At 35.7% G+C, this 27,291-nt stretch overlaps 1 protein-coding gene across 2 annotated transcripts in view; it reads left to right on the top strand.

The window, feature by feature from the left end:
• Positions 1-22,910, top strand: part of TRIP11 (thyroid hormone receptor interactor 11) — a 65,364-nt gene extending 42,454 nt beyond the window's left edge. For both annotated transcript variants that reach the window (XM_088797453.1, XM_088797454.1), the window contains exons 17-21: positions 7,559-7,640; positions 8,455-8,569; positions 18,246-18,362; positions 19,527-19,671; positions 22,281-22,910. In XM_088797453.1, the coding sequence (XP_088653579.1) occupies positions 7,559-7,640; positions 8,455-8,569; positions 18,246-18,362; positions 19,527-19,671; positions 22,281-22,501 (680 nt within the window). In that variant the 3' untranslated portion in view covers positions 22,502-22,910. The remainder of the gene's footprint in view (positions 1-7,558; positions 7,641-8,454; positions 8,570-18,245; positions 18,363-19,526; positions 19,672-22,280) is intronic.
• Positions 22,911-27,291: the final 4,381 nt, after the last annotated feature.

Below are 27,291 nucleotides of genomic sequence, written 5' to 3'. Positions count from 1 at the left end.
AAGTATGAAGACACTTTATCAGGCATTAAGTACTTAATTAGAACCAACTACGTGGCTTCATGTTAGATACTGTGTGACACACTCGATCCAATCCCCTTTGCGGGGAAGTAACAGTATCGATGCACCATAGGTTCCCAGTTGAAGGCAGTGGTGCCCAAGGTGGTCATTAGACGGTGCATATTCAGTTCCCCAGGAATCTCATTAAGGGCCAGGGCACTCCAGGGAGGAAAGGAACTTGAGCAAAGCCCTCAACCAGTAGTAGGATTTCACCCTGAAAATGTAAGAACTTCTTTCTCTCCCCCCACCACCCCTTAAGGGAAAGTAATGATGAAAGGAAACCCCAAGATATTACAGATGCTATGTTTCAATAGATAGTGCTGGCTGGTAGAAGAATTACTGCTTTCCTTCCTTTTAGAAATTATTCTTGCAACATTTTACCTAAAAGTATTCTTTTTTTGATATTGTTCCAAAGACTTATTTCACATGCCTCCTTTATTTTTATTGATTTTTTAAACTGAAGACACTAGCCCTCTATGAAACAGCTAGGATAGAGTCTTTCGTTAACTATTCTGGGTTGATCAGAGTTCATAATTTCTATGGAAGTGTCATTCATGACAAAATACACACATATAGACTATCTTGCTATATTTATGGCCAGATTTGTCATTTTCCTTCTTAAGCTTCTTGTTCTTTACCATCATTCTTTGAGGTAAATTCCTGCTTAAATGAAAATGATGGGATAAAATTGAAAGTACAAAATAGTTTTTGTTTTGATAACTTGTTATTCAAAAGGGTGGTGAATTTTGTACACAAAGAAAATAAGTTTTCATAAACCATACAAGTTTAGATTATAGCATTGGAAAAATCTTTTTGGTCTGTCTGCAGTTTATAACTGTATCTTAAAGGGCCCCGTAACTGATGTGTTTTTTTAGAAATGTTTGGTGACTGCTTTTTAAAAAAGTCTTCTGTGAGTTAAGAATGGAAAATTTCCTTAGATTGTTTTTTTTAAAGAGAATCTAGAAGAATGTATAAAATGAGACCTAGTAAACCTGTAATATGAAGCATAAAAACATGTTTTAAAACTACAAATATAAGAGAAGTTTAAAATGTTTTTCATGGAACTACCTTTATGGTGCTGGATGGTAGAGTTTTTATTTTAAATAAAGATATTCCGTTTTCCAGGACATGATTTATACAAGAAAACATATAATGTCCTGTTGAACATAGGCCAAATACATTCCCAGACGCTTTGTTACCCAAACCTTTTGAGGGATTTCTTTATAGATGTTTTTGGCAGAAGTGGTGATTTTAGAGGAAACATATAAGAAATACCAGATGCAGTTTTCTGAATTGACATAAATGGTTAAAAAAGTTATTTGTGATGATATAAACATCTGGGTATGCAACACAATGCCAAAATTTTAGTTAAGAAAAAATTATGCATCAGATAAATAATTAAGCACTTTTCAACTTAATGGTTATATTTTTACATGTGTGTTTTATTAATTCTAAGTATAAAGAAAAAAGTAAATTATGTAGAGATGAGAATGTTTTGAATTAATATGTTTTGTGTATTTTCCCTCATGTGGATAAGTAGTTCAGAATATAAATCATTTATTCTTTTTGTCCTGCATTGTTCTTCCCAGATAGTCTCCCTTCCCAGAGAAAAATCAGTCATTCTTCCATTTATTTATCAAAAATTCATTGTTTTCTGTTGTGTACCAAGCATTAAAATAGGCACCAGAGATACAAAGGTAAGGGGACAGGGGTCCTACCTTCAGGAGGTTTACAGTCAGGCGTGAAGGGGAAGGCTACGTGTAGTCACATCCATGCAGCAAGTTTCGAAAGGAAGGAGTAACCCTTCTCCTTAGTCATGGTGGTGTGCAGGGTAGGAAGGGCTGGTGAAGGGTAGACTTGACCTCACTTGAGTGATGAATAGGTGCAGCTAAGCAGGCAGGGAATTGGGGAAGAGCGTTCTAGACAGAGGGAGGAATTCATGTGAAACTCTGCGGCATGTTCTGGAGATCGGGTGAACTAGTAATGACCTCAGGAGGGTGTGTACAGTGTGTGCGTGTGGAGTGCTGAGTGGGCAGAGGTGAAAAAATGAAACTGTGTGTATGGATCACAAACACAAATTGTAAACTCGGGCCCAAATTGTAATATAAAAGAGCAAACAGAATTGAGTAGAGACTGTGGTGAATTGTAGAGTTTCTTATCCGGAGCAGCAAATTCTCAGTTCCACCCAACTGTTGGCTTGCAGGAATGTGGGCCCAATGTTGCCAGATCTTCAGATCTTTCAAAAGACACTGGCAGTGTCGACTTTTATGTGAAATATTCTAATTTTTTAATGTGACACCTAATTTACGTTTTTCCAAAAAAAAGCCCTGTGTGGACTGAACACAACATTTTGGGGGCCAGATTTACTCTGTGTTGATTTGCAACAGGGAGCTTTCAGAGATGAATTGTGGTTCAGTCTGCAGTCTAGAAAAAAAGCCTTTTGTCTTTAGCATATTTTCTATAGTAATGATGATATTCAGCAAGTGGCAAAATTGTTGTAATGACTTTACTTCTCACCGACAAAATTGTCGTCCTCTTTGGGAAGTATGGCTGGGCTATGTGAACCTTTAAAAATTAAATATATAACCTGACTCACAGTATTCAGTCTTTTAAAAAAAATTAGTTTTGATATGGAAAAATGCAGTACAAATTACCTGAATTCGTACTGGAGAGTTGAGGGAGGAATATGGAGAGAGAAAATCAATTTGATCTGGTTACATTAAAAATATTTATATAAAATCTCTTTCAAATGCACATATTTAACTGTACATGATTTAACTGTACAAATAATCCAGTAGACCTCAACATTGCTATTTCAGTTTAATCACTGATTCTGATCCAGTAAAATTCAAATTAATGGGGTTATACTGTATTAATAAAATTCTTTTCCTGTGAGTTCATTGCTAGGAAGTGGAATATCACTTACCAATTAATAATTATGGAACAAGAAAGTATTCACCATGTATTCTATACCTTAAAATTCTGTGTCCTATATAGTTCAAAAGAATTGAATTAAAAGACAAAGCAGATACTAATATATCTTAACTTCAAATGTAAATAAATACAAGATACTTAAAAATATTACTTGGTGTTGTAATGAAAGTGATTTTGTGTAAGTTGAAATTTTGTAATAAAAAGACCATTTAATTTCTAGCTTTTGCTTTGATTATATTTAATTAAGTGAAGAGGTGAAATTTCCTTATATTAGACTTAATGTATCAGTTTTAAATTTATTTTTTAAGTAGCCAGTGCAAGTAAGACACTAGACTCAGTTTATTTACTGAAATATCTGTAAATGAAATCATCTTTCTCACATTTTGTTTGCTTCTTCCTACTGTTACTCCTTTGCCTTGGTTTGTAAAGATGACAAATAAGGCAGAATAGAGGAAAAATTATCAATATTAATGTTAACCAGAGTGATGCATATTATTGATATTGGTTAGGGCTTGGACGAAAGATGATATTTTAAGAAATCAGATGAATGAGTACTAATGCTTTATATAGCGCTTGACTGTTTAGAAAAGTCACATTTAATCATTCAGTAGATTCTCTAAAAATCCTTTGCGATAAGCATGCTTATTTTACAAAATAGGCAACCAAGTCTGGCCCTAGTGACAGATCCATGATTCATATCCAGGTCTTGTGACAGGGCCATAATTCATATGCAGGTCTCCTGACGCGCCGTCCGCTCCAAGCCCTGGTCTAGTCAGGTGACGGTTAAGCCTCACTTGAATCTTGTCCAAGGGAGCTTAGTCATGAAATAGCCAAATGACTTTGTAAGGAGTGTGACTTAATTTTACGATGTTCTCTGAAGACAGTATTATAGTGCAGTGTTAAGTAATCACAAGTAAAATGTAAAATTATGATGTGTTGATTTGTTTTAGTCAATTACAGTTTATATTCAATTTTGATTTTTTAAAACAAGTGATGGAGACCATGGTGCAGTCTGTAGGCATTACAGAGAAGAGGTGTATATGGCAGGTTTTAGGATGTCATATATTGAGATTAACTCTTCCCTAAATTAGACTAAATCTCAGTTGCTTTATTGCTTAAAGTGTATCCCCTCACCACCTTTTTTTTTTTTTTTTTTTTTTAACTTCCTAAGGATTTTTTTTTGAATATGTTAGATTATTTCACAGGAATATTGTATTTGGCTGACAACCCATTTCTGAATAGCTGTATTTTGCCTGCCCATATAAATACAGTTCTGATTTCAAATTGTGGTTTGAATAAGTATTCAGTTTTTCTGGAGAAATATTCAGAATCTCTGATGGGAGGAGAAGAAAGGTTCCTGAAGAGAGAGTTTGTAAGCATCTTTGAAGTCAGTATTTGACTTTCTTTTCTAAACCTTCCCTGGTTAATACCAGCCTTCCAACCTCTTCCCCCAAATTCTGAGGGTTCTTTTCTAGACTCAAATATCAGTTTACATTTAAACTGGTACTTGAATTTAAAGTAGCCTTCTGCCTGCCTGCCTGCAAGCATATGCAGTTATCAGTTCTCTATCACATTAGCCCAGGACTAACTTGTATTCTGATAATGATTTTCAGAAACTTTCATCCTGTAATTTTGGCTTTAAGGATGTTTTGAGCTTACCTTTCAGAACACAGAGATTTTAATCGAAATTATACCAATCTTAATTTTCATCAAGAAAATATTTTTGACTTGAACTTTATTAAGACAGATTTCTTGATCAGGTTTTCATAAAGTAAAGTTATATTTTCCTAATTTATTTGACTAAAATCATTTTTATCAGAATCAACTTTGCTTTGTAAATTGTACTCTGAAGATGTCTATTTATCATTCAGCTTTGTCTTTGCTTTTTAAATAAGAAACAGTATAGTACAGTGGTTATTTCCTGGTTATGTTCCAAAGCAGTGCTATCCAATAAAAGCATAATGCAAGGCACATGTATAATTTACAAATTTTAGTAGCCATGTTAAAAAATTAACAGATATAGTTGAAATTAATTTAATAATTTGCGTAACCCAATATATCTAGAATATTATCATTTTAACATGTAAACAATATAAAAAATCATTAATGTTAGGAGAAAGGTAGGAGAATGGAAATCCCAGAGAAATGGAAGGTAGAGGTAGCATGAGTTTGACCTCTTTTTCTCTGCTGCCTTTCTATATACCCTTGGAAAAGAGGAGGAGGATGAAAGAGAAGGCCATGCCCATCTTTACTTTGGCTCTTACTTTAGTTCGTGAGTGGGATGGTTAATTCAGAGTGGTTAATTTAATTTACTTGCTGTTCTTCTGATAGTTGAGAATTCTGTTTACATTCAGAATGTAGTACTAGAAAAGGCCCAGACAGCAACATTTGTTCATAGTATATTCATGCACAGTAAGAATCTAAAATGGCTTTTACTGACTCAGACTTTAATAATAGTCTTGTTCTCTTTCTCGCTCTCTCTCTTTTTTTTTTAATGTCCAAGCTTAAATTCCTTACTGGAAAGACAGGAAAGGAAATGTTTGTAGTAGATTTTCCAAACACAAACCTTGCTTTTATAATATGGTTATGGCAACCATCTATTTTGGTAGAGTTAGCCTATTACATGAATTACATTTTGCAATTCAGATTTTTGCAATTTAGAAAAAACATAAGCCATTGCAAGCAGTTAAACTGGACAGTTCATATATATGTTTAATACTCTTAAGTCAGGATTTTAGGCAGTGTGCGAGACAGAATGAAAACATAAAGCAGATGAACCTGGCCTAATTTTTAAGGTTCAGAGAAAACTTCTTTGAGGAAGTGACCTGGGAACTGAGATGTGAAGAATGAATAGGAGTTAATAGGTAGTGTCAATGGAAAAGAGCTTTCCAGCTAGAAGAAAAATTATTCACAGAAGTCTTGCAGTGGGAATTGCAAGTCCAGAAATAAACCATACATTTATAGTCAGTAGAGTTTCAACGAGAGTGCCAAAAGAATAGTTCTTTCGACACGCGGTGCTGGAACAACTGGATGGCCACATGCACAAGAACGAAGTTGGACCCCTGCCTCACACCGTGTTCCAAAATTAACTCAAAATGGATCATAGACCTATATTTTAGAGTTAAAAATGTGAAACTCTTAGGAAAAAACATAGGAGTAAATCTTTGTGATGTGGAGTTAAGCCGTGGTTTCTTGGATATGACACAAAAGCAGAAACAACAAAAAACAAAATAAATTGGATTTCAATAAAATGAAGATGTTTTGTACTTCAAAGGATAGCATCAAGAGAGTGAAATGACAACCCAAAGAATGGGAGAAAATATTTGCAAGTCATGTATCTGATAAGGGAACTTGTATCCAGCTACTACTGGGAAATGCAGCATGACTCAAAAGAGTAGATCTGTGGAAAGAGGTCAGCGTCTAGTGTTTGGATGTGTTACTTGATTTGAAAAATAGATCCCCGTCGCAAAGCAGTCTTCTCTTCATTTCTTTCAGAATGAAATTTGTAATCTAACTTGAAGTTAACAAGCATCTCCTTCAGCTCAAACTATCCATTTCTGAGGTGACAGGTGTAAACTCCATGGGTTTGGCAGAGAGTTCCTTAGTCTAGGAATCCTTGGCCCTGTGGAGTAGTTGAATTTCTGTACAGAGCATTTCCTGTTATAATTCTAGACACTGCTTTTAATACTGTTCAAATTCCAACAATTCACCAAGATTTTACAGATTTTGCTTCCTTTTTAAATAAGAATTTTAAGAGTCCAAGCATCCATCTAAATCAGTCAAATTGGAGTATCTCAATTAGTATATTAGAAGCCGTGATATGAATTATATTTTGCAGTTTATGCACCCCAGAATTTGCCTCTCAGTTACATCCTGAGCCATGGTCTCAGTTGTCTTAGATACTTTTCTTAGCTCACCAAAAAGCAGAGTCCAGCCAGGAAAATAGAAAAAGGAAAATCTAAAACTGTCTTTTCCATTTCTTCCCGTTAATGAGTAGTTCTGGAAATGTTTCCCGCAAGGAAGCAGTGGTGAAAATCTCTTCTTTGCTATTAAGTTTCTGAAGAGAGTGAAAACCTTTTTTATTTTTTTTAAATTAGTTTCAGATATATAAAACAACATAATGATTAGACATTTATACCCCTCACAAAGTGAGAACCCCTTCCCCAATCTACTACCCCCCCCCGACATCGTATGTAGCTATTACAGTTCCATTGACTCTATTCCCTATGTTGTGCTTTACATCCTGTGACTGTGTGTGTGTGTATGTGTGTGTATATATGTATAATTTGGGGTTTTTTTTAAGTTTTCTGGTAAAGAATTGATTGCTTTATTGGGAGTAAACCATGTGAGTTAATGCATATATGCATATGCTGGCTTCTAAGTAATTTCTATACCAGCAAGCCTAGTTCCCTAAACCAAAGAAGAGATGGAAGTAATTGAATCTTCCTAATTAGAATAAGTGCTTGTATTCAAAATTCATAGTAAAGATGTCTTAAATCTCATTATATATTCATCCATATTATTTTAATCAGTTAATAACTATCTTTATTCACATGTTTTAAAACAGATGAGCTCCGACAAGAAATGCTGGATGACGTACAAAAGAAATTAATGACTTTAGTAAACAGCACAGAAGGAAAAGTAGACAAGTATGCTCTGCCTTTTAAGTTTTATGTATTTTATAGAGACTACTTTTATGAAAAAAACTTCCACATGTAGATGTTTATATGTGATTAAGTTTTTTAAAAGCTTTTTCTTTTTCTTATATGGTGATAAGATGTGAGTAGTTTTAATGAGGGATCAGTAGAATAATTTCTCTTCTCTTGATTAAATAGGTTTTCTCAGCTCAAATTCTTTTTTTTTAAAGCCATATGGAAGCACTAAAACATCACTACACTTAGAAAAAAGTTTATTCTTCCAATACTTTTTTAACTCTCTTTACTGTCCTTAAATGAACATAGTTGGCTCAAATGCATTAAGTCTGAAATGTAGGTATATGTAATGTATCATTAATATTTTACAGATTTTGACATTATTAGCGAATTTTTAATAAATGTGTGTAGGGAAATAGAAGCATAACCATTAAGCACACAGACTACCATCACCATTTAAGGTGGGGAGGGAAAAATCTGAAGAGTCTGTTAAGATTGACATCAACCCAGACAGGCACTGAGAATTACTAATGAGGCACCATCACAGGGGGTTATTTGGTTGAAGAAAGTGGGTGGCTGACTAGTAAGTGTGTTTGAAAAACATTTTGGGTTGTATGAAGTATTCTTAATTAGACGTGTCAAGGATTTTTTTAAAGTTACTTTAAAATATTGTGTAGTGTTTTATAATTAAGTATTGTTTAAGTACAATTAAATATTTATATGCTTAGTGTTTATTATTTGGGCACACTAAATATTGGGATGGGATAACTTGTTGAGTTAGCTTGAGCTGTTTCTGCCTTTGTTTTTATAGAGTTCTAATGAGAAACCTCTTTATTGGACATTTCCACACACCAAAAAATCAGCGTCATGAAGTGTTACGATTAATGGGAAGCATCCTGGGTATCAAAAGGGAGGAAATGGAGCAGGTAACTATTGGAACAATGAAAGCCTTTCGGAATACATTTATAACTAAAATAATGATATATAAAATTTTCTTTCACTGTATTGTACATAACTTTTCCTGAATACAATTTTCTCAGTAATGTGGAAATGGAATCATTTCATACTACAGTGAAGAGATAGATTTGTTCAGTTTGTATATTTTTTTTTTACTTTTTAAAATTTATTTTGTATTGTGATAAAAACATAACATAAAATTTACCATTTTAACTATTTTTAAGTGTACAGTTCAGTGATATTAAGTTCATTCATTGTTATTCAACCATCACCAGCATCCATTTCTAGAACTTTTTCATCTTTCTAATTTAAATTTTTACCCATTAAACATTAACTCCTCATTCTCCTCTCCACCACCCTACCAGCCCTGGGCCACCATATAATATTTATCCTTCTGTGTCTGGCTTATTTCACGTAACATAGTGTCTTCAGGATTCATAATAGTATAGTAGCATGTGTCAAAATGTCCTTCCTTTTTGAGTATATTAAATATATTAATATTCCCTTGTCTGTATATACTATATTTTGTTTTTCCATTCATGATGGACAGTTGGGTTCCTTCTACCTTTTGACTGTTAATAAATAATGCCGCTACGAACATGGCTATACAAATATCTGTTTGGGTCCCTGCTTTAAATTCTTTCAGGTATATACCCGGAAGTCGAATTACTGGGTCATATGGTAATTCTGTGTTTAATTTTTTGAGGAATGGCCATACTGTTTTCCACAGTTGCTGCACTATTTTGCATTTCCACCAGCAATGAACAAGCGTTCCTAGTTCTTTACATCCTTGCCAATGCTTATTCTATTTTCTTTCTTTTTTTAAGATACAGGAAATAGCATCCTAATAGGTGTGAGGTATCTATCTCATCATGATTTTGATTTGCATTTTCCCTAATGACTAGTAATGTTGAGCATCTTTTCATGTACTTGTTTGCTACTTACATATTTTCTTTGGAAAAATGTTTGTTCAAGTCCTCTGCCTATTTTTGAATTGGGTTGTTTTTTTGTTGAGTAGTAGAAGTCCTTTATATGTTCTATATATCATTCCCTTATCAGGTATATGATTTGCAAACATTTTCTCCCATTCTGTGTGTTGTCTTTTCACTTTCTTGATAGCATTCTTTATACAAAAGTTTTTAATTTTGATGAAGTTCAGTTTTATTATTTTTACTTTTGTTGTTTGTGCTTTTGGTGTCATATTTCAGAAACCACTGCCAATCCAAAGTCATGAAGATTTTTTCCTGTTTTCTTCTAACAGGCTTAGTTCTTACATTTAGGTTTTTGATCCATTTTGAATAAATTATATATGTATATATGGTAATGTAGGGGTCCAGCTTCATTCTTTTGCATGTGGATATCCAGTTTTCCTGCAATATTTGTTGAAAAGACTGTCATTTCCCCCATTGAGTGGTTTTGGCACTCTGATGGAAAATCAGTTGACTGTATATGTGAGAATTAATCTGGGGCTGTTCATTCTATACCGTTGGTCTATGGATCTGTCTTTATGCCAGCACCGCAATGTTTTGATTACTGTATGTTTCTAGTAAGTTATGAAATTAGAAAGTGTGCATCCTCCAACTTTGTTTTTCTTTTTCAAAATTATTTTCGTTATTTAGGGTAACTTAAGATTCCATATGAATTTTAGGGTGAATTTTTCTATTTCTGCAGGAAATTCTGTTGAGGTTCTAATAGGAAATGCACGGAATGTGCAGATCCTTTTGTGTAGAATTGTCAACCTAACAATATTATACCTTCCAAGCTATGAATGTGGGGTGTTTTCCCACTTATTTATGTCTTCTTTCATTTCTTTCAGCAGTATTTTGTAGTTTCCAGTGGATGTCTTTTGTCCCTGCTGAATATATTCATTTATTCAATTTATACTCGTTATTTTTAAAGTTATTTGTATTCTTTTTGATGCTGTTAAGTGGAATTGTTTTCTTGATTTCCTTTTTGGATTATTCATTGTTAGTGTATAGTAATGCAACTGGTTATTGGGGGGATCAACTGGTTGGACCATGTATATTTTTGAAAGGCTTTTTAGGGAGTTTTGATGTATGTCTTTGGTTAGGCCCCCAGCTGGCCCTTCTCAAACTCCCCAGGAGGTTTGAAGCTAGAAAACTGTTTAAATCTCATCTCTGCAGCTTACCCACTTAGCAGTTTATGACCTTGAATATTTCCTCAGCATTAAAATGGAAATTATGCTATTGATTACCGAGGGTTGATGTAAGAATTGAATGTATATTACTTGGGATTTAGTAACCCCTCAACAAATATTAGCGTTCATTCTGGTTTTGTATTTATTTAAAAATTATTTGTTATTACGTAGGTAATGCTTGCAGTGAGTTTGAAAGCCAAGTAGAAGTTAGGAAGAGTATTGCATCAGAAACAGCCTACATATGACGAGAGGAAGGTGTGAAAGGTTTCCCATTTGGGTAACTACGTAGTGACTAAGAACACGGGCTTTCGAATGAGGTAGATTTGGATTTGAATTTCAGCTCCTCTGCTTCTTCACTGGGTCAGTCATTTAGCCTTTCTGACATATGAGTCAAAAAGAATTCAAAATGGAAATTGTAAATATTTTGAATGAAACGAAAATACAGCATATCAAAATTTGTAGGATACTGTAAATTAGCACTTAGGGGACGTTCATAGCATTAAGTAGCTATATATTTTTTATTTTTCAATTACAGTTGACATTCAGTATTACTTTATATTAGTTTCAGGTGTATAGCATAGTGGTTAGACATTTATATAATTAACGAAGTGATTTCCCCACAATAAGCCTAGTACCCACCTGACACTACATAGTTATTACAATGTTGTGGACTATATTCCCTATGCTGTACTTTATATCCCTGTGACTGTTTTGTAACTACCAGTTTGTACTTCTTAATCCCTTTACCTTTATCACACAACTCCCCAAGCCCCTTCCCATCTGGCAGCCATCACTTTGTTCTCTGTATCTATGAGTCTGTTTCTTCTGTTTTGTTTGTTCACTTATTTTGTTCTTTAGATTCCACATATAAGTGAAATCAGACAGTATTTGTCCTTCTCTAACTTATTTCACTTAGCATAATACCCTCTAGGTCCATCCGTGTTGTTTGTCACTAATGGTAAAATTTCATTCTTTTTTATGGCCCAGTAATATTCCATTGTATATCTGTACCACATCTTCATCCAGTCATCTATTGAAGGGCACTTAGGTTGCTTCCATATCCTGGCTATTGTAAATAACACTGCAGTTAACATAGGGGTGCATATATTCAAATTAGTATTTTAGATTTCTTTGGGTAAATACCCAGAAGTGAAATTTCTGGGTCATAAGGTAGTTCTATTTTTAATTTTTTGAGGAACTTCGATACTGTTTTCCGTAGTGACTGCACCAATTTGCAATCCCACCAGCAATGGACGAGGGTTCCCTTTTCTCTATGTCTATTAGCATCTTTTCGTATGTCTATTAGTCATCTGTATGTCCTCTTTGGAGAATTATCTATTCAGCCCCTCTGCACATTTTTAAATTGGATTGTTTTCTTTGTGTTAAGTTGTATGAGTTCTTTGGACATTAAGCACTTATTGGATGTATCATTGGTGAATATCTTCTCCCATTTGGTAGGTTGTCTTTTCTTTTTGTTGATGTTTTCCTTTGCTGTGTAAAACTTTAGTTTGATGTAGTCCCATTTGTTTATTTTTTCTTTTGTTTCTCTTGCCTGAGGAGATATATCAGAAAAAATATTACTAAGAGCAGTGTCAGAGAGTTTACCACCTATGTTTTCTTCTACGAGTTTTATGGTTTCAGATCTTACATTTAAGTCTTTAATCCATTTTGAGTTATTCTTGTATATGGTGTAAGAAGGTGGCCTAGTTTCATTTTTTTACATGTATCTGTCCAGTTTTCCCAACACTATTTATTGAATAGACTGTCTTTACCCTATTGTATGTTTTTGCCTCCTTTGTCATAGATTAGTTGACTGTATAGATGTGGGTTTATTTCTGGGCTCTCTGTTCTGTTCCATCGATCTAAGTGTCTGTTTTTATACCAATACCATGCTGTTTTAATTACCGTAGGCTTATAGTTTTACATCAGGTAGTGTATTACTTCAATTTTGTTCTTTCTCAAGATTGCTGTGACTATTTTGGGGTCTTTTGTGGCTCCATGTAAAACTTTAAAATTATTTGTTCTAGTTCTGTGAAAAATGCCATGGGTATATTTTGATAAAGATTGCATTGAATCTGTAGATTGCTCTGGGTAGTGTGGACATCTCAACAATGTTAATTTTCCTATCAGTGAACACCGCATATGCTTCCATTTATTTATGTCTTCTTCAGTTTCTTTCTTCAATGTCTTACAATTTTCTGAGTATAAGTCTTTGACCTCCTTGTTTAAATTTATTCCTAGGTTTTTGTTTTTATACAATTGTAAATAGGACTGTTTTCTTAATTTATCTTTCTGATAGTTCATTATTGGCACATAAAATGCAACCAATTTCAGAAGATTAATTTTCTGTTACTTTACTGAACTTGACTGCTACTTTACTGAACTCATTTATGAGTTCTAATAGTTTTTGATGGCATTTTTAGGGTTCTCTCTATATAACATCATGTCATCTGCAAATAATGACAGTTTTACTTCTTTTCCAATTTGCATACCTTTTATTTCTTTTTCTTTTTTGATTATTGTGGCTAGGACTTCCAATACTATGTTGAATAAAAGTGGTAAAAAGGGACATCTTTGTTTTGTTCCTGATCTTAAGGAAAACACTTTTAGCTTTTCCCTGTTGAGTACGATTAGGTTTGTCTTATATGGCCTTTATTATGTTGAGGTATATTTCTTCTATTCCCATTTTCCTAAGAGCTTTTATCATAAATAGATGATGGATTTTGTTAAACACTTTTTCTGCATCTACTGATAATGATCAAATGATTTTTATTCTTCATTTTCTTTATGTAGTATGTGTATCATGTTAATTGATTTGTGGCTATTGAATCAACCTTACATCCCAGGAATAAACCCCACTTGATCAATGGTGTATGATCTTTTTATTGTATTGCTGAATTTGGTTTGCTAATATTTTGTTGAGGATTTTTGCATCTATGTTCATCTGGGATAATTAGCCTATAATTTTCTTTTTTTACAGTGTCTTTGTCTCGTTTTGGAACCAGGATAATGCTGGCCTCGTAAAATGAGCTTGGGAGCCTTTCCTCCTCTTGAATTTTTTGGAATAGTATAAGAAGGATAGGTATTAATTCTTCTTTGAATGTTTGGTAAATTTCACCTGTGAAGCTATCCAGTCTAGAACTTTTGTTTGTTGGGAGTTTTTTGGCTGCTGACTCGATTTCATTAGTAGTAATCGGTCTGTTCAGATTTTCTGTTTCTTGTTGATTCAGTCTTGGAACATTGTATATTTCTAGGAATTTATCAGTTTCTTCCAGATTGTCCAGTTTGTAGTATTTTTTAATAATCCTTTGTATTTCTATGATATCAGTTGTCACTCCTGTTTCATTTCTGATTGTATTTATTTGGGTCCTCTTTTTTTCTTGATGAGTCTGGTTAAAAGTTTATCAATTTTGTTTAGTTTTGTTTAGCTCTTGGTTTCACTGATCTTTTATATTGTTTTATTTATTTTTTTATTGGGGAAGGGAACAGGACTTTATTGGGGAACAGTGTGTACTTCCAGGACTTTTCTCCAGTCAAGTTGTTGCCCTTTCAATCTTAGTTGTGGAGGGTGTCGTTCAGCTTCAAGTTGTTGCCCTTTCAGTCTTAGTTGTGGAGGGCGCAGCTCAGCTCCAGGTCCAGTTGCCGTTGCTAGTTGCAGGGGGCTCAACTGGCAACCTTGTGGTTGAGAGCCCGCACTCCAACCAACTGAGCCATTCAGGAGCTCAGCGGCAGCTCAGCTCAAGGTGCCGTGTTCAATCTTAGTTGCAGGGGGCAGAGCCCACCATCCCTTGTGGGACTCGAGGAATTGAACTGGCATCCTTGTGGTTGAGCCCACTGGCCCATGTGGGAATCGAACCGGCAGCCTTCGGAGTTAGGAGCATGGAGCTCTAACTGCCTGAGCCACTGGGCCGGCCCCTATTGTTTTTTAAGACTCTATTTCGTTTATTTCTGCTCTGATCTTTAGTATTTCCTTCCTTCTTGTTCACTTTGGGCTTTGTTTGTTGTTCTTTTTCTAGTTCCTTTAGGTGTAAGGTTAGATTGTTTGTTTGAGATTTTTCTTGTTTCTTGAGATAGGCCTGTATTGCTATGAATTTCTCTCTTAGGACTGCTTTCACTTTGTCCCATAGATTTTGGGTCGTTGTGTTTTCATTTTCATTTGTCTCAAAGTATCTTTTGATTTCTTCCTTGATCTCATTGTTAACCTATTCCTTGTTTAGTAGCATCTTGTGTAGCCTCCATGTATTTGTGTGTTTTTCAGTTTTTTTATTGTAATTTATTACGAGTTTCATACCATTGTGGTCAGAGAAGACTCTTGATATGATTTCAACCTTTTCAATTTATTGAGACTTATTTTGTAGCCTAACGTGGTCTGTTTTGGAAAGTGTTCTGTGTGCACTTGAAAAGAATGTATGTTCTGCTTTGGGGTGAAATGTTCTAAAAATATCAATTAAAACCATATGGTCTAGTGAGTCATTTAACACTGCTGTTTCCTTGTTGATTCTCTGCAAGATCTGTGCATTGGTGTCAGTGTGGTGGTAAAGTCCCCTATTATGATTGAGTTACTGTTGATCTCTGCCTTTATGTCATTCAGTATTTACTTTGTATATTTAGGTGCCTCTGTGTAGCATAATCTTTACAAGGGTTAAATCCTTTTATTGGATTAAAACCTTTATCACTATATACTGTCCTTCTTTGTCTCTTGCTGTAGTCTTTGTTTTAAAGTCTGTTTTGTGTGGTATGAGTATTGCTACCCCAGCTTTTTTCATTTTCCTTTCACGTGAAATATTTTTTTCCATCCCTTTATTTTCAGTCTGCGTGTGTCTTTCGATCTGAAGTGGGTCTCTTGTAGACAGCATATGTACGGGTCTTGTTTTCTTATCCATTCAGCTATCCTGTGTCTTTTGATTGGAGCATTTAAGCATTTACACTAAAATAATTATTAATAGGTACATAGTTATTGCCATTTTATTCATATTATGTTCTTTTTTTTCATCTTCTTAAAGAAGTCCCTTTAACATGCCTTAAAATACTGCTTTGGTGGTGATAAAACTCTTTTAGCTTTTTCTTGTCTGGAAAGCTGTTTATTTCTCCTTCACTTTTAAATGATAACCTTGCTAGGTAGAATAGTCTTAGTTGTAGGTCCTTGCTTTTCATCACTTTACATATTCCCTACTGGCCCGCAAAGTTTCTGTTCATAAATCAGCTGACAGTCTTAGAGGAGCTCCCTGTGGGTAACTAACTGCTTTTCTTTTGCCCCTTTTAAAATTATTTCTTTTTGGTATTCTAATTATAACATGGGCCTGTTTGGGTTCGTCTTGTTTGGGACTCTCTGCAATTTCTAGGCTTGAATATCCATTTCTTTCACCAGGTTAGGGAAGTTTTCTGTCATTATTTCTTCAAATAGGTTCTCAATCCCTTATGTTCTCTCTCTTCTCCTTCTGTAACTCCTGTGATGCAAACGTTGCGCTTGATGTTGTCCCAGAGGCCCCTTAAACTATCCTTATTTACTTACTTATTTATTTTTGTTCAGTTTTCTTTTTGCTGTTCTAATTGGATGTATTCTTTTATCTTCCAAATCTCTGGTTCGATCTTCTGCTTCATCTAATCTGCTATTGATTCCTTCTAGTATATTCTTCATTTCAGTTATTGTATTGTTCACTTCTGACTGGTTCTTTTTTATGGTTTCTATGTCCTTTTTTATGCTTGCTATCTTTTTGTTGTAGTTCTCACTGAGTTCCTTGAGTATCCTTATAACCAGTGTTTTGAACTCTGTATTTGGTAGGTTGCTTGCCTCCATTTCATTTAGTTCTTTTTCTGGAGTTTTTTCTTGTTCTTTCATTTGGGACATGTCTCTTTGTTTGCTCATTTTGGCCGCCTCTCTGTGTTTGTTTCTATGTATTAGGTAGATCTGCTATGTCACTCAGTCTTGGCTGGGTGGCCTTATGTAGTAGGTGGCCGGTGGGGCTCAGTGGCTCAATCTCCCTAATTACCTGTGCCAAGTGCTCCTGGAGTGTCCTTTGTGTGGGTTGTGTGTGCTCTCTTGTTGTGTTTGAGCCTTGATTGCTGTTGGCACATCAGTGAGTGAGATTGTCCCTCAGGTTGACTGGCTGTGAGGATTTGCCATGCCCAGAGTATTATATGCTGTGTGGGGGCTGAGTCCATGTGTAGAATTCATCCCAATGGGCTCTGGTGCCTGCCGAGACCACCCTTTGTATATGCCCCTTGTGGGGCTAATCGGGTGGTGCTCTGTTGTGGTCTGAATCTGGCCTATAAGTGTATTGGTTCTGGGGCCTCTTGGGAAGGGCTCCTATGTAGGCCAAAATCAGCCGCTGCTTGTGACTTGTGGGTCTACCTGGAGGGAGCTACAAAGCAATCCACAGTTGATAGCTGCCTGTGATGGACCTGGGGGCACATGGGAGAAGCCTCGCTGTGAGCTGAGGTTGGCTGCCACCAGTACTGGGCCTGGGGCAGCTCTGTAAATTGTACAGTGTACCTCAAGGCCTGCCACCGCCTGCCAGCTACCCGTAAGGCTCAGTCACTGAAAGAACCTTGGGCAGTGTGCAATTTGGGTGAGGCAGGTCTCGGGGTCATCAGGGTAGGGCCAGTGGAGTTCACCAGGCTAAAGCAGATTCAGATTTGGCTATGTGGTTGGAGGGCTCAGCATAGAGCCAATGGTGGCTGTTCCTCTAGCCCTCGTCTTGGAGCCATACAACTCAATTTTTGCCTGTATGTCTCTGGCCACCATGCCTCTGCTGGAGCCCAGGGTGAGTGCTTGCAAGTGAGTGAATCTGTACACAGCACCTTTAAGAGGATGCCTCGGTTTCTAGCAGTCTTCCATCTCAGAATCCCCACTATTTTTCACAGGTAGATGTTGTGGGGGCTCCTCTTCCTGGCACTGGTGCTCCAGGCTGCGGGGCCTGATACTGGGCTGAGGCCCCTCGCTCTTCAGCGGATACCTCTGTAGCTGAGATACCCCTTTTGTTTTTTTGACCACCACACAGAAGTTTGGGGCCAGCCCGTTTTGCATCTCCACCCCTCCTACCAGTCTCAACGTGGCTTCTTTATATCCTTAGTTATAGGACTTCTATTCAGCTAGTTTTCAGACGGTCCTCCAGATTGATTGTTCTGTAATTTAGTTGTAATTTTCATGTGGTCATGGGAGGAGGCGAGCATATCATTGACCTCCTCTGCCATTTTGACCAGAACTCCCAATTTGTATAATACTAGTTTTAATGTTTTGTAACTTGTAGACCACCTCTCTTACCAGAATGCTGAGATTTTTGAGACATGACAATCCTCAACTTTTAGTTAAGATAGTATTTGGGATGACATTTCATTGTATTTATAGCCTCTGTCACTAGGAAACATTTATTAGAAATTGGACTTGAACAGCATGGTTTGCTACCATCTGAAATCACGTAAAAATGGTTCTTATTTTGTCTTTTCTTGTACTGATAATATTTTTCTGTTTTAAAATAATTTTTCAGTTGTTGAATGAAGATCAGGGCGGTGTTACCAGATGGATGACTGGGTGGCTTGGCGGAGGATCAAAAAGTGTCCCCAACACACCTCTCAGACCAAATCAGCAGTCTGCGCTTAATAGTGTAAGAACCAGCTTTAGTTTGCTGAATTTGAATGGTGAAACGATTGCATATCACATTCATTTGCAAAGAACCAGATTTATTTTTTTAGGTTATTTGTATAGCTTTTTTGTTTTGAACTCGTGGAAACTCAGAGCCAGCGACGTGATTAGCTTAAGGATAATAACCCAGTTTTAATACGTTTACTTCATATAGGTTTTATTTTAACTTCTTATTTATATAGTATACTTTTATTTTTCAAAGTATTAACTGTTCCTTTATTGGTATTTGATCGTGATGCTGTAGGCACACAGTCATTTTTCTATCTTACTACTAAATTATGAGATTCTTAAAGACAGAGTCTTTATTTTATGCATGTATATGTATCTACATAGTCATTGAGTCAGTACATACTTATTGAGCACCTGCTGTGTACTCTTCTGTTCTAAGCACTGGGGATGCAGCAGCAATTCAGATAAAGGGCCTGCCCTCAACAAACTTGCATACTGGCAGGAAGAGGCAGTTAATAAGCATGAAAATGTAGTGCCTGTTATGTAGTAGGCTTATGATGAATATCAACTGAATTAACACTGGGAAATAGAATGTGGAGTTTCCTTCTTTATTATTATTTTTTTTAATAAAGAGGAAACTGAGGATAGGTGACTTACCCACAGCTAGCCAAAGACAAAACCCTATTTTAAATTGGATGGCATAAAATTTAATTTAAAGGAAAGGTCTACGCTATATTATTTTAATCTGATAAAATTACTCGTGAGCTTTTGCTGTATTCATTAATTGGGTGTTAGTTTAGAAAAATGTGACTAATATTTGTTTTCTGTCAATACAAGTTTTCATGTCTATGTAAACAGTTATTAAAATGATTTAAGACTTAATGTCTTAAGTGCCATTGATGACGAGAAATCTAAGTGTTATCAGGTGGCTAATTCTGACTAAATGTCTGTAAAGGGCTGTCATCATAGATTATTGATTAAGTTAAAGTTTTTACTTGATATCTGTGTAACTAAAGTGTTAGCAATTTTAATTGTTCATAAAACTTAGTTATAAAGAAATGATTCAGATGGCATGATTAGTTTTTAATATTTAATTAGAATAGCTGGTATGTTTTCTAAGTTGTAGTGAATATAATTTTAACATTTGCCTAATATAACCCAAATATGTTCTTTTTAGTCTTTTTCAGCACTTTTTGTTAAATTTCTAGAAACAGAATCACATCCATCTGTTCCACCACCAAAGCTTTCTGTTCGTGATATGAAACCGCTGGATTCACCAGGAAGGAGAAAACTAGATACAAATGTACCGGAAACTTTTAAAGGTAAATCCAGATATTTATTTTTTCTACAATTTAAAAAATTGAATGTTTAATTTATGATTATGTTTTACAGTGATATCAACTAAATTTTTAGTGCTTTTGAAAATGGGTAATGATTTCTTCCAAAATTCCAATAAGGCATTATATTTTGGCTTCATATATTCTTGTAGCAATATGGTATTTCATTGACTTAGATTAATTTAAGCAATGTGAAATATTTTCCCTTTGTGTATTGGTACAATTGTTTTCTCTCTACATAAGCCACTTTGTATTACTCTCCTTGGAAGTGGGGGTGAACTGGTAAGCCTTTGCTTGTTACCTGTTTTCCTTTACTCAATAGCCAAACCTTGGTGTGTTAATAACATTTATGAGTAGTTTAGTAAACTGGCTCACACATCCAGGAATGTTAGGAAGCATTCGCATATGTTGAAAGATCTGCCTAGAAGCAAATGGTGTGATGGTTCTGCAATATGTATACGTAGTTTTCTATCCCACTGGTTTATAAGGGTTTTATTTATATTCATATCCCCTATATTAGCTTGCAGTAAAATTTCTTGAGTTGAAATTTAAGTATATCCTTTAGACTGTAAGCACATTCTTTCTTGTAAGGTCTCTTTTTTTTCTGAAATCTTCATATTTTAATTCAGACTAAAATGTTTGCTAGTTGGGACTGTGAAGGTATGTGTTATATATTCTTAAGTTTACATCATGTCAGATACTTAATTTGGATAAAATATTAAATATATTCTGAAACTTAAAAAACTTACTTACTCATTTAGACAAATATTTCTATTTTCCTGAACTTTTATAGAAAAAGAAAGTGATAAATTTGCTATTTACATAAAAGGTGGCTGTTAAATTTAGTGAAAAGTCTTAACTTGATCTAACAAGTATAGACGCTACTAAAAACACTTTTTTCTTGTTATACTAGGTTATAGCTTCTTAAAGTCAATTCTAAAATTCATTATGGCAGGATTTTCCCTCTTTTCCCTCCCCCTTTTCTCCTCTCCATCCCTTCCCCTTCTTCCCTCTCCTTCCTCTTTCAGTTATCAAGTCACGTACCCAGCTTGATTTGTATTGATCAGAGACAAAGGCCACTGAGGTTCCGAGTAGGTACAGGGTTTGCATGAAAAAGCAAACTCAAAAAAAAAAAAAAAGAAAAAGCAAACTCAGCATTTAATACTGGATTTGGAAGTGTGTGGTTAGGCTCAGAGCTTACCAAGTAGCACCGCCAGCTTTTGCAGAGGTTAGAAATTTGTGCTTCACAGGAAAGTGTAGCTCGGGGACCCAGAAGTGCTCAATGATCAGTAGATTTGATGTATTTGTCTCAGTGATTCTTTGTTTTAGAGGCCTCTTGTGTTTGAGTTTCCCACTGCTTAAGTGAGCACCTTCAAGGGGTTGCTTGTCTCTTAATGTAGTTGTTAGTGGTCTTGGGTAATAAAAGCACAGTTCTATCCACTAAGACATTGGGGCATAAACCAAATACCTATTCCAATAAAACTAATTGTTCAACCTAACTTTATAAAAGAATAATCTAATTAAGAATTGTTTTCAAATCTTTGTCTAAAAGATGGTCATGTAATATAATGCATATATTGTTTTTCATTTCATAAATTAATATTAAATCTGATTGCTATTGTTTTATGGGTGCCAGGTTTGTTTGTTTGTTTTATGATCATCATACTTACTGGGAAAAGTTCTCAAGTTCTTCATCTTTCAGGTGGGTGATTAGAGAGTTTGCCTTGTAACTAGAAATCGTTTTTTAAAAAACTGTTGTTATAGTGTAGGGGCTGAAAAAATAATATGTTTCCTCCCACTTTCTAAGTTCTTCTGGAACTTATTAGCTGGACTAATAATCAAATTAATAGGGAAAGATTAACGGGAAAAAAATCAAAAATTTAATACATGCACATGGGGAATTCACATAAGCATGAAAATTCCAAAAACATGAGGCAACATTGGGTATATATGACATTTTGGACAACAGAAAAAAGGAGTGTAGGGATAGAGGTTTCAAAAGTGAGAATGGGCGATTTACAGGCGATTGAGGAAGAGCAGAACGTACCTGGCAGGCAAATTCTTAGTAGGCAACTCAGAAACATTGGGACCCATGAAGCATCCAGCTAACATGCTCCTGCCTGAAGCCGTGCTATTTACCAGTTAATTCAGATTAGGCTAAGGCAACCTCTTAAGCAGGCCTTTCCCTCTGAATCTCTTAAGGTGGGGAAGGCGCAAAGGTTCTTTTCTGAGTCTTTTCTTAATAACCAGCTTAAAAATCAGTATCCCAAAAGGCAAAACTGTTGGTCCTTTTCAGTAGTAAATGAAATTTATCAGTTATATAACTGGTATTTAAATATAAAACAACATTAATGTGTTTAGTGAAATATTAGCTATACATTCAAATATTCTTCTCTCCCCTTTTCTCTGCCATTCTTTTCTCTCATTTTGTCCTTTCACCCTGCTATATTTCAGAGACCCTGCTTATTGGATCCAGAACCCAGCAGCATATGAATTAAATTTATTTGGGGGCTAAATCTGGGAACCTAAAACACATGTGTAGTGTTGACTAACTAGCATACAGGAGACTAAACAATTCCTATTCTATCGTTTAGATACCACAGAATCCAGGTCTGGTAGAAGAACAGATGTGAATCCTTTCTTGGCTCCCCGCTCTGCAGCTGTGCCTCTTATTAACCCAGCCGGACATGGCCCTGGCGGACCTGGGCACCTTCTTCTGAAACCCATCTCAGACGTGCTGCCCACATTTACACCTTTGCCAGTGTTACCTGACAACAGCGCTGGAGTTGTGCTGAAAGACCTTTTAAAGCAATAGATGAGTTTCAAGCCAGAAACGACAGAAACATAGCACTTTAAAGAAACCGTGAACACTATGTGTATGTACTTGATCACAAAGTGGCCTTTTGGAAAAAGTCATGCATTTTGTTTGTAGTTGTACTTTCTCTACAATTAATAAAAATATTCTTAGTGATTTTAGAAATTGCAAATGTCACAGGAGGGTTTGCTATATTATCTGCTTTTATCCTTCTCTGATTTGACCTAATTTAAGCTAGAAACATTTGATTTTTTATCTTAACTTATAAAAATAAGAAAAATAAAAAGAAAGACAATACTAGTAGCTATATATCAGTTCTTTATTTTCCCCTCTGACTTTCAAGTTCATTTAAGCTAGAGACATGTGGTTTGTCTTTTAAAGATAATCAAGAGATTTACCAAAAAAAAAAGAGAGAGAGAGAGAATAACAGTAGTGGCTTATGTACATAGTGCAGAAAATTGATCTGAAGTGTATAGTAATCATCTTTAGAGAACTTCATGTAGACAGGCTGAGACGAGGCTGTCCCTGGGAGGTCATCAGTGTCCTGAGGTAGAATGTGTGTGTATTTGGTTCTATGCAATTTTATCAACGTGTAGATTCACGTGACCTTCACTGCTGGACAGATACATCCAGGACCCCTCATGCTACCCGTTTATAATCATAGCCACCTCCTTCCCTAGCCCCCTCCTTAACCTCTGGCAACCTCTAACTTCTCCATCTCTATAATTTTGTCATTTCACGAGTGCTAAATAGGGGCGGCCAGTAGCGCAGTTGGTTAGAGCGTGGTGCTGGTAGCACCACCAAGGTTGCCGGTTCCATCCCTGCACGGGCCACTGTGAGCTGCGCCCTCCTTAAAAAAAAAAAAAAAGTGCTATATAAATGGAATCATACAGTATGTAACCTTTTGAGATTGACTTTTTTTTACTCGGTACAATGAACTTAAGATCCGTCCAAGCTGCCTGTATCAGCAGTTTATTCTCTTTATTGTTAAGTACATACTGTGGATATATGATTTGGTTTTAAGAGCTAAGGTATCTTTTTAAAGGTACTATCTTAAAACGAATTGTTTTCTTAACACACATACAGACGACTTTCATGTAAGTGTTAAATTGTACAGCTGCATACGGAACTATAATTAGCAATATCACTAAACACAATACCTCCTGCCTCTGTCTGAGTTATCGATAGGAGAGGTATGTCCGTCCCGGAACTGGCCATTCTCAGCCTCATGGTCACTGAGGGCAGGGAATGACTTCAGCAACACTAGCACCAGGTCTTTGGAACTTCAGAGTAAGGAAGTATTGCTGTAGTTTTTTTTATAGACCTATTCTAACCAATCCTGACTTGGAACTTAACTGTATCAGGATGTTCTTGTTTTTATTAATTGTGGAAGTTGTACATTTAAAGACATTTCTTGCAAATTTTGTAAATTTCAACATGCCTTTAAAATAGAAACATCTGTATAACAAAGAAAGGTAGAAATGATACTAATCCAAATATGTAAATAGCCCTGGCTCTGGCCAGGGCTAAATTTGATTGTTTGTAAATTTTGCTGTGATTAACTGTATACTTTCCACTGTATTTAGAAGATGGGAAGTCTTTATGTGTTGACACGTAAAACTGGTTTTTCTGAAGAATTAATAACTGAGACATTGCTGCTTCACAACGTCCCATCTCCTTAGCTAACCTATTTATATTGCCATTTTTTATTTAGTATACTTTAAAGGAAGTTGTCATACCAGTTCTATATTAGAACTGTCAAACTGCCTCTTGTCTGTTTTGCCCATTATTATTTCTCTATGAAATTATTACTCTTAGGTTTTGTATGATGCTTTCAGAGATGCTTTCACTGGCCATCCTAAATTATTTTCTGCTTGCTACTAAAGTTTCATTTCAGTGTGGAGCATCTAAAATAAAAGTTTCTAAGTTAAAAAAAGAGAGACAGACACACAGTCCTTCAATTTGGAGAAATAGAACATGCAAAACATTTTTTCTCTTTTCATTTGAAAATTAAAACTTAAGTAGTGGGTATTTAAGTAGCATGTCATCATATTTTAAATGCCTTTTATGACATTTTGAGTATTTCCTTCTCTACTCAAAACAGCCTGTCCCCTTTTACCCCATAGTTTAACATAAGTTTGAAAGCTGTTATGGGTGGATTGTATATCTAAACATCACATCGTGACCTTACATGGCTGCTATTTAATTAAGTATGTGACCTTGAACTAAAGCTGTAGTACCTAATGTTTCATTTGTATCATCATTGAAACTATAGCTCGCTGGTATGCATACTCAGTGTTTGTTGATCTAAACCAGACATAACTCACCTACTTTTCTGAAACTAAGTTGTGTCAGAGATGAACCATCTGCTCAAGGAATCTTAGTAACCATATAGTGATGAAGCATGTAATTCTCATGCTAGCAATAGGACTTTGCTAACAGTAATTTTACTGCAATATTTTAACTACAGTAATTTCACTGTATACTTCTCTACAAACTTACTAGAATTTGTGGTTGAATTTTGCTTTAGTTGTCACAGTTTTTCACAACATTCCTAATGGTTTTCAACCACTAATATACTATAATAGAAAATCCAGCGACACATGGAATTTAATTTTAGTACAATTCTGCATCAGATGGTTGTTTTTTAGTTCCTGCCATTATTGATTTAAAAGAAAAAAAAAAGAAAAACATGAGAAAAAGAAATGACTTCCTTAAAATCAGCCAATTAAAATATTAAGTATTTCCCCCACCAAATAAAGCTTCCAGTTTATTTTAACCTTTTAATGGTTAATTGAAGGGAGGAAAAGACTCAGAATACTTATCCAATCATTAGGTGGAAAAAAATAAACTCTTCAGGGACAGGAGAGTGTTGAGAATTATTGAGAAAGTGTTATTATGCATCAAACTTAGAGCATTTGAATTTTATTTCTAAAGCTAGTGAAGTTTTTCATATATCAAAGTATTTAAAACATCGTCCATCAACAAAAAAATTTAATTTTGTAAGTATCAAGTATAACGTATTTATTTTATATATTCCTATGGAAAAATAATGGTACTTTTAATGTTCTGACATTTGTGATTATTTGCCAGTGTTTACTTTATAACTTATTAAGGTTTCTCTACTCAAAATTGATTGATTGTCTTTCGATTTTTCGGGAAATAACTAAATGTGGGAAATTTACAACCCAACCATAATATTGGGTTGTGTTTTATAGAGCTAAAGTCAATGTGTTTCTGAATTTCTCAGGAGCACTGCAAGGCAAAAAAAATAAAAATACTCCAAATAAAAATGATATATGTGAGTTGGCAATGTCTTCATCCACAATAAAAAAAGATTTTTTAGCAAACAGCTGCTGACTTTTTCTTTAGAAGGGGGAGAAATGACTTACACGTGTTGTTTATAGCAGCAGTTGATCAACTACTGAAGCTAATGTCTTCAAGTGTTCCCCGGATGTCTGCTGTCAGGTGCTCTTCGAGCTGGGATGGAGGCTAAGTATGAACAATTGAATAGGTGCTGAAGATGAGATGATGTATGAAAAGAGGGCCCGAGAGGTTTCAGCCGGCCTGTTTTACCCCTTCAGATGTGAGATGCATCATTGGGCTCTCGTGTTTCTGCAAGACAATGTCGTCTTTGCTTTTTTCTTTTGTGGCAACTTTAATATTTTTAACTTCATATGATGGCTGTATTGGGAGATCATGCGTTTTAAAGTTGAGAGATGGGTGGGAATACTGACATTGACCGTTTCTGCATGACCGTTGACAAAATTACTTTGACTATAGGATGGATTTTTCACATCTGAAACAACACCTACCTACTAAATTTACGGGTTCTAAGGATCAAATGGCACATTCATTTATAGCACTTATTAAGTGAATCAATGTACCACTTGTGGAAATGCTTTATAAAATCTATAGTTCTATACAGATGTTAGAAGTTGTGATTATTACGGCCTAAGTGGGTAAGAATATCAGGTGTGGAGGTGTTACTGAAACCAAGGATTATTGCAGGAAGATAAGGAGAGGTCAAAAGTGTGAAGTGTTTTCTGCTCTGGTGAGGGAAGTTTCAGGAAGACTCCATTGCATGTAGGGACCAGGAAGTTCGCTTCGACTTAGAAAAGTGTTGGTGGAACGGTCCCATGTTGTTAGGTGGGGTGAGTAGGTGACTTGCAAGTGGAGATAGTGTTTCTGGGTAACTCTTCTGAGAAATTAGATGGTTAAGGGGACAGAGGACATTAGTAGGAGAGGAAAGTGGGATGGAAGGAGAATTGGTTTAAGTTAGACGGGAGACCTAAGCATGTATACATATTTACAGGATGGAGAGGCTGAGAGTGGAGAGAAGAGTTCCTGAGAAGGAAAAACAGGTAGAATCCGAACACGGAGGGAGGGACTGGCCTTAGATAGGAAGGGATTCCTTTATTGGGACAGGAGTGATGGAAGAAAGGGGAGATGCAGATAGCAGGTGGATTTGGGTGGAGGGAAGTTGTGGGAATTTTCTTCTGTGAGGTTGGGAGGGAGCTTGACCTCAAAATGAGGGCCTGGGGAGAGTCTGAGACTTGAGATTTCATAGTCAAGTGGAGAGACAGGCTTATCCCCCACATTACTAGAGAAGTGTGAGAAGTGCTGGGGGTGAGGGGGGTGCTGCTGACTTGGGCCTGGTGCACAGATGGGAGGAGGGGATGTGGTTAAAGGAAGTAACATTTGAGCACTCTAAGAGGAAGCGAGCTAGCAAATTAAACACCAGATAAAAGTCAGTTTTTGCTCTAACCAATTCGAATGGAATACAAAAT

This window comes from Rhinolophus sinicus, chromosome 3 (assembly GCF_057876585.1).
Source record: "Rhinolophus sinicus isolate RSI-liver-muscle chromosome 3, RSI-T2T, whole genome shotgun sequence".
NCBI classification, from domain to species: Eukaryota; Metazoa; Chordata; class Mammalia; order Chiroptera; family Rhinolophidae; genus Rhinolophus; species Rhinolophus sinicus.
The sequence above is the reverse complement of the archived record's forward strand: the minus strand, read 5'-3'. Positions and strand labels throughout refer to the sequence as shown.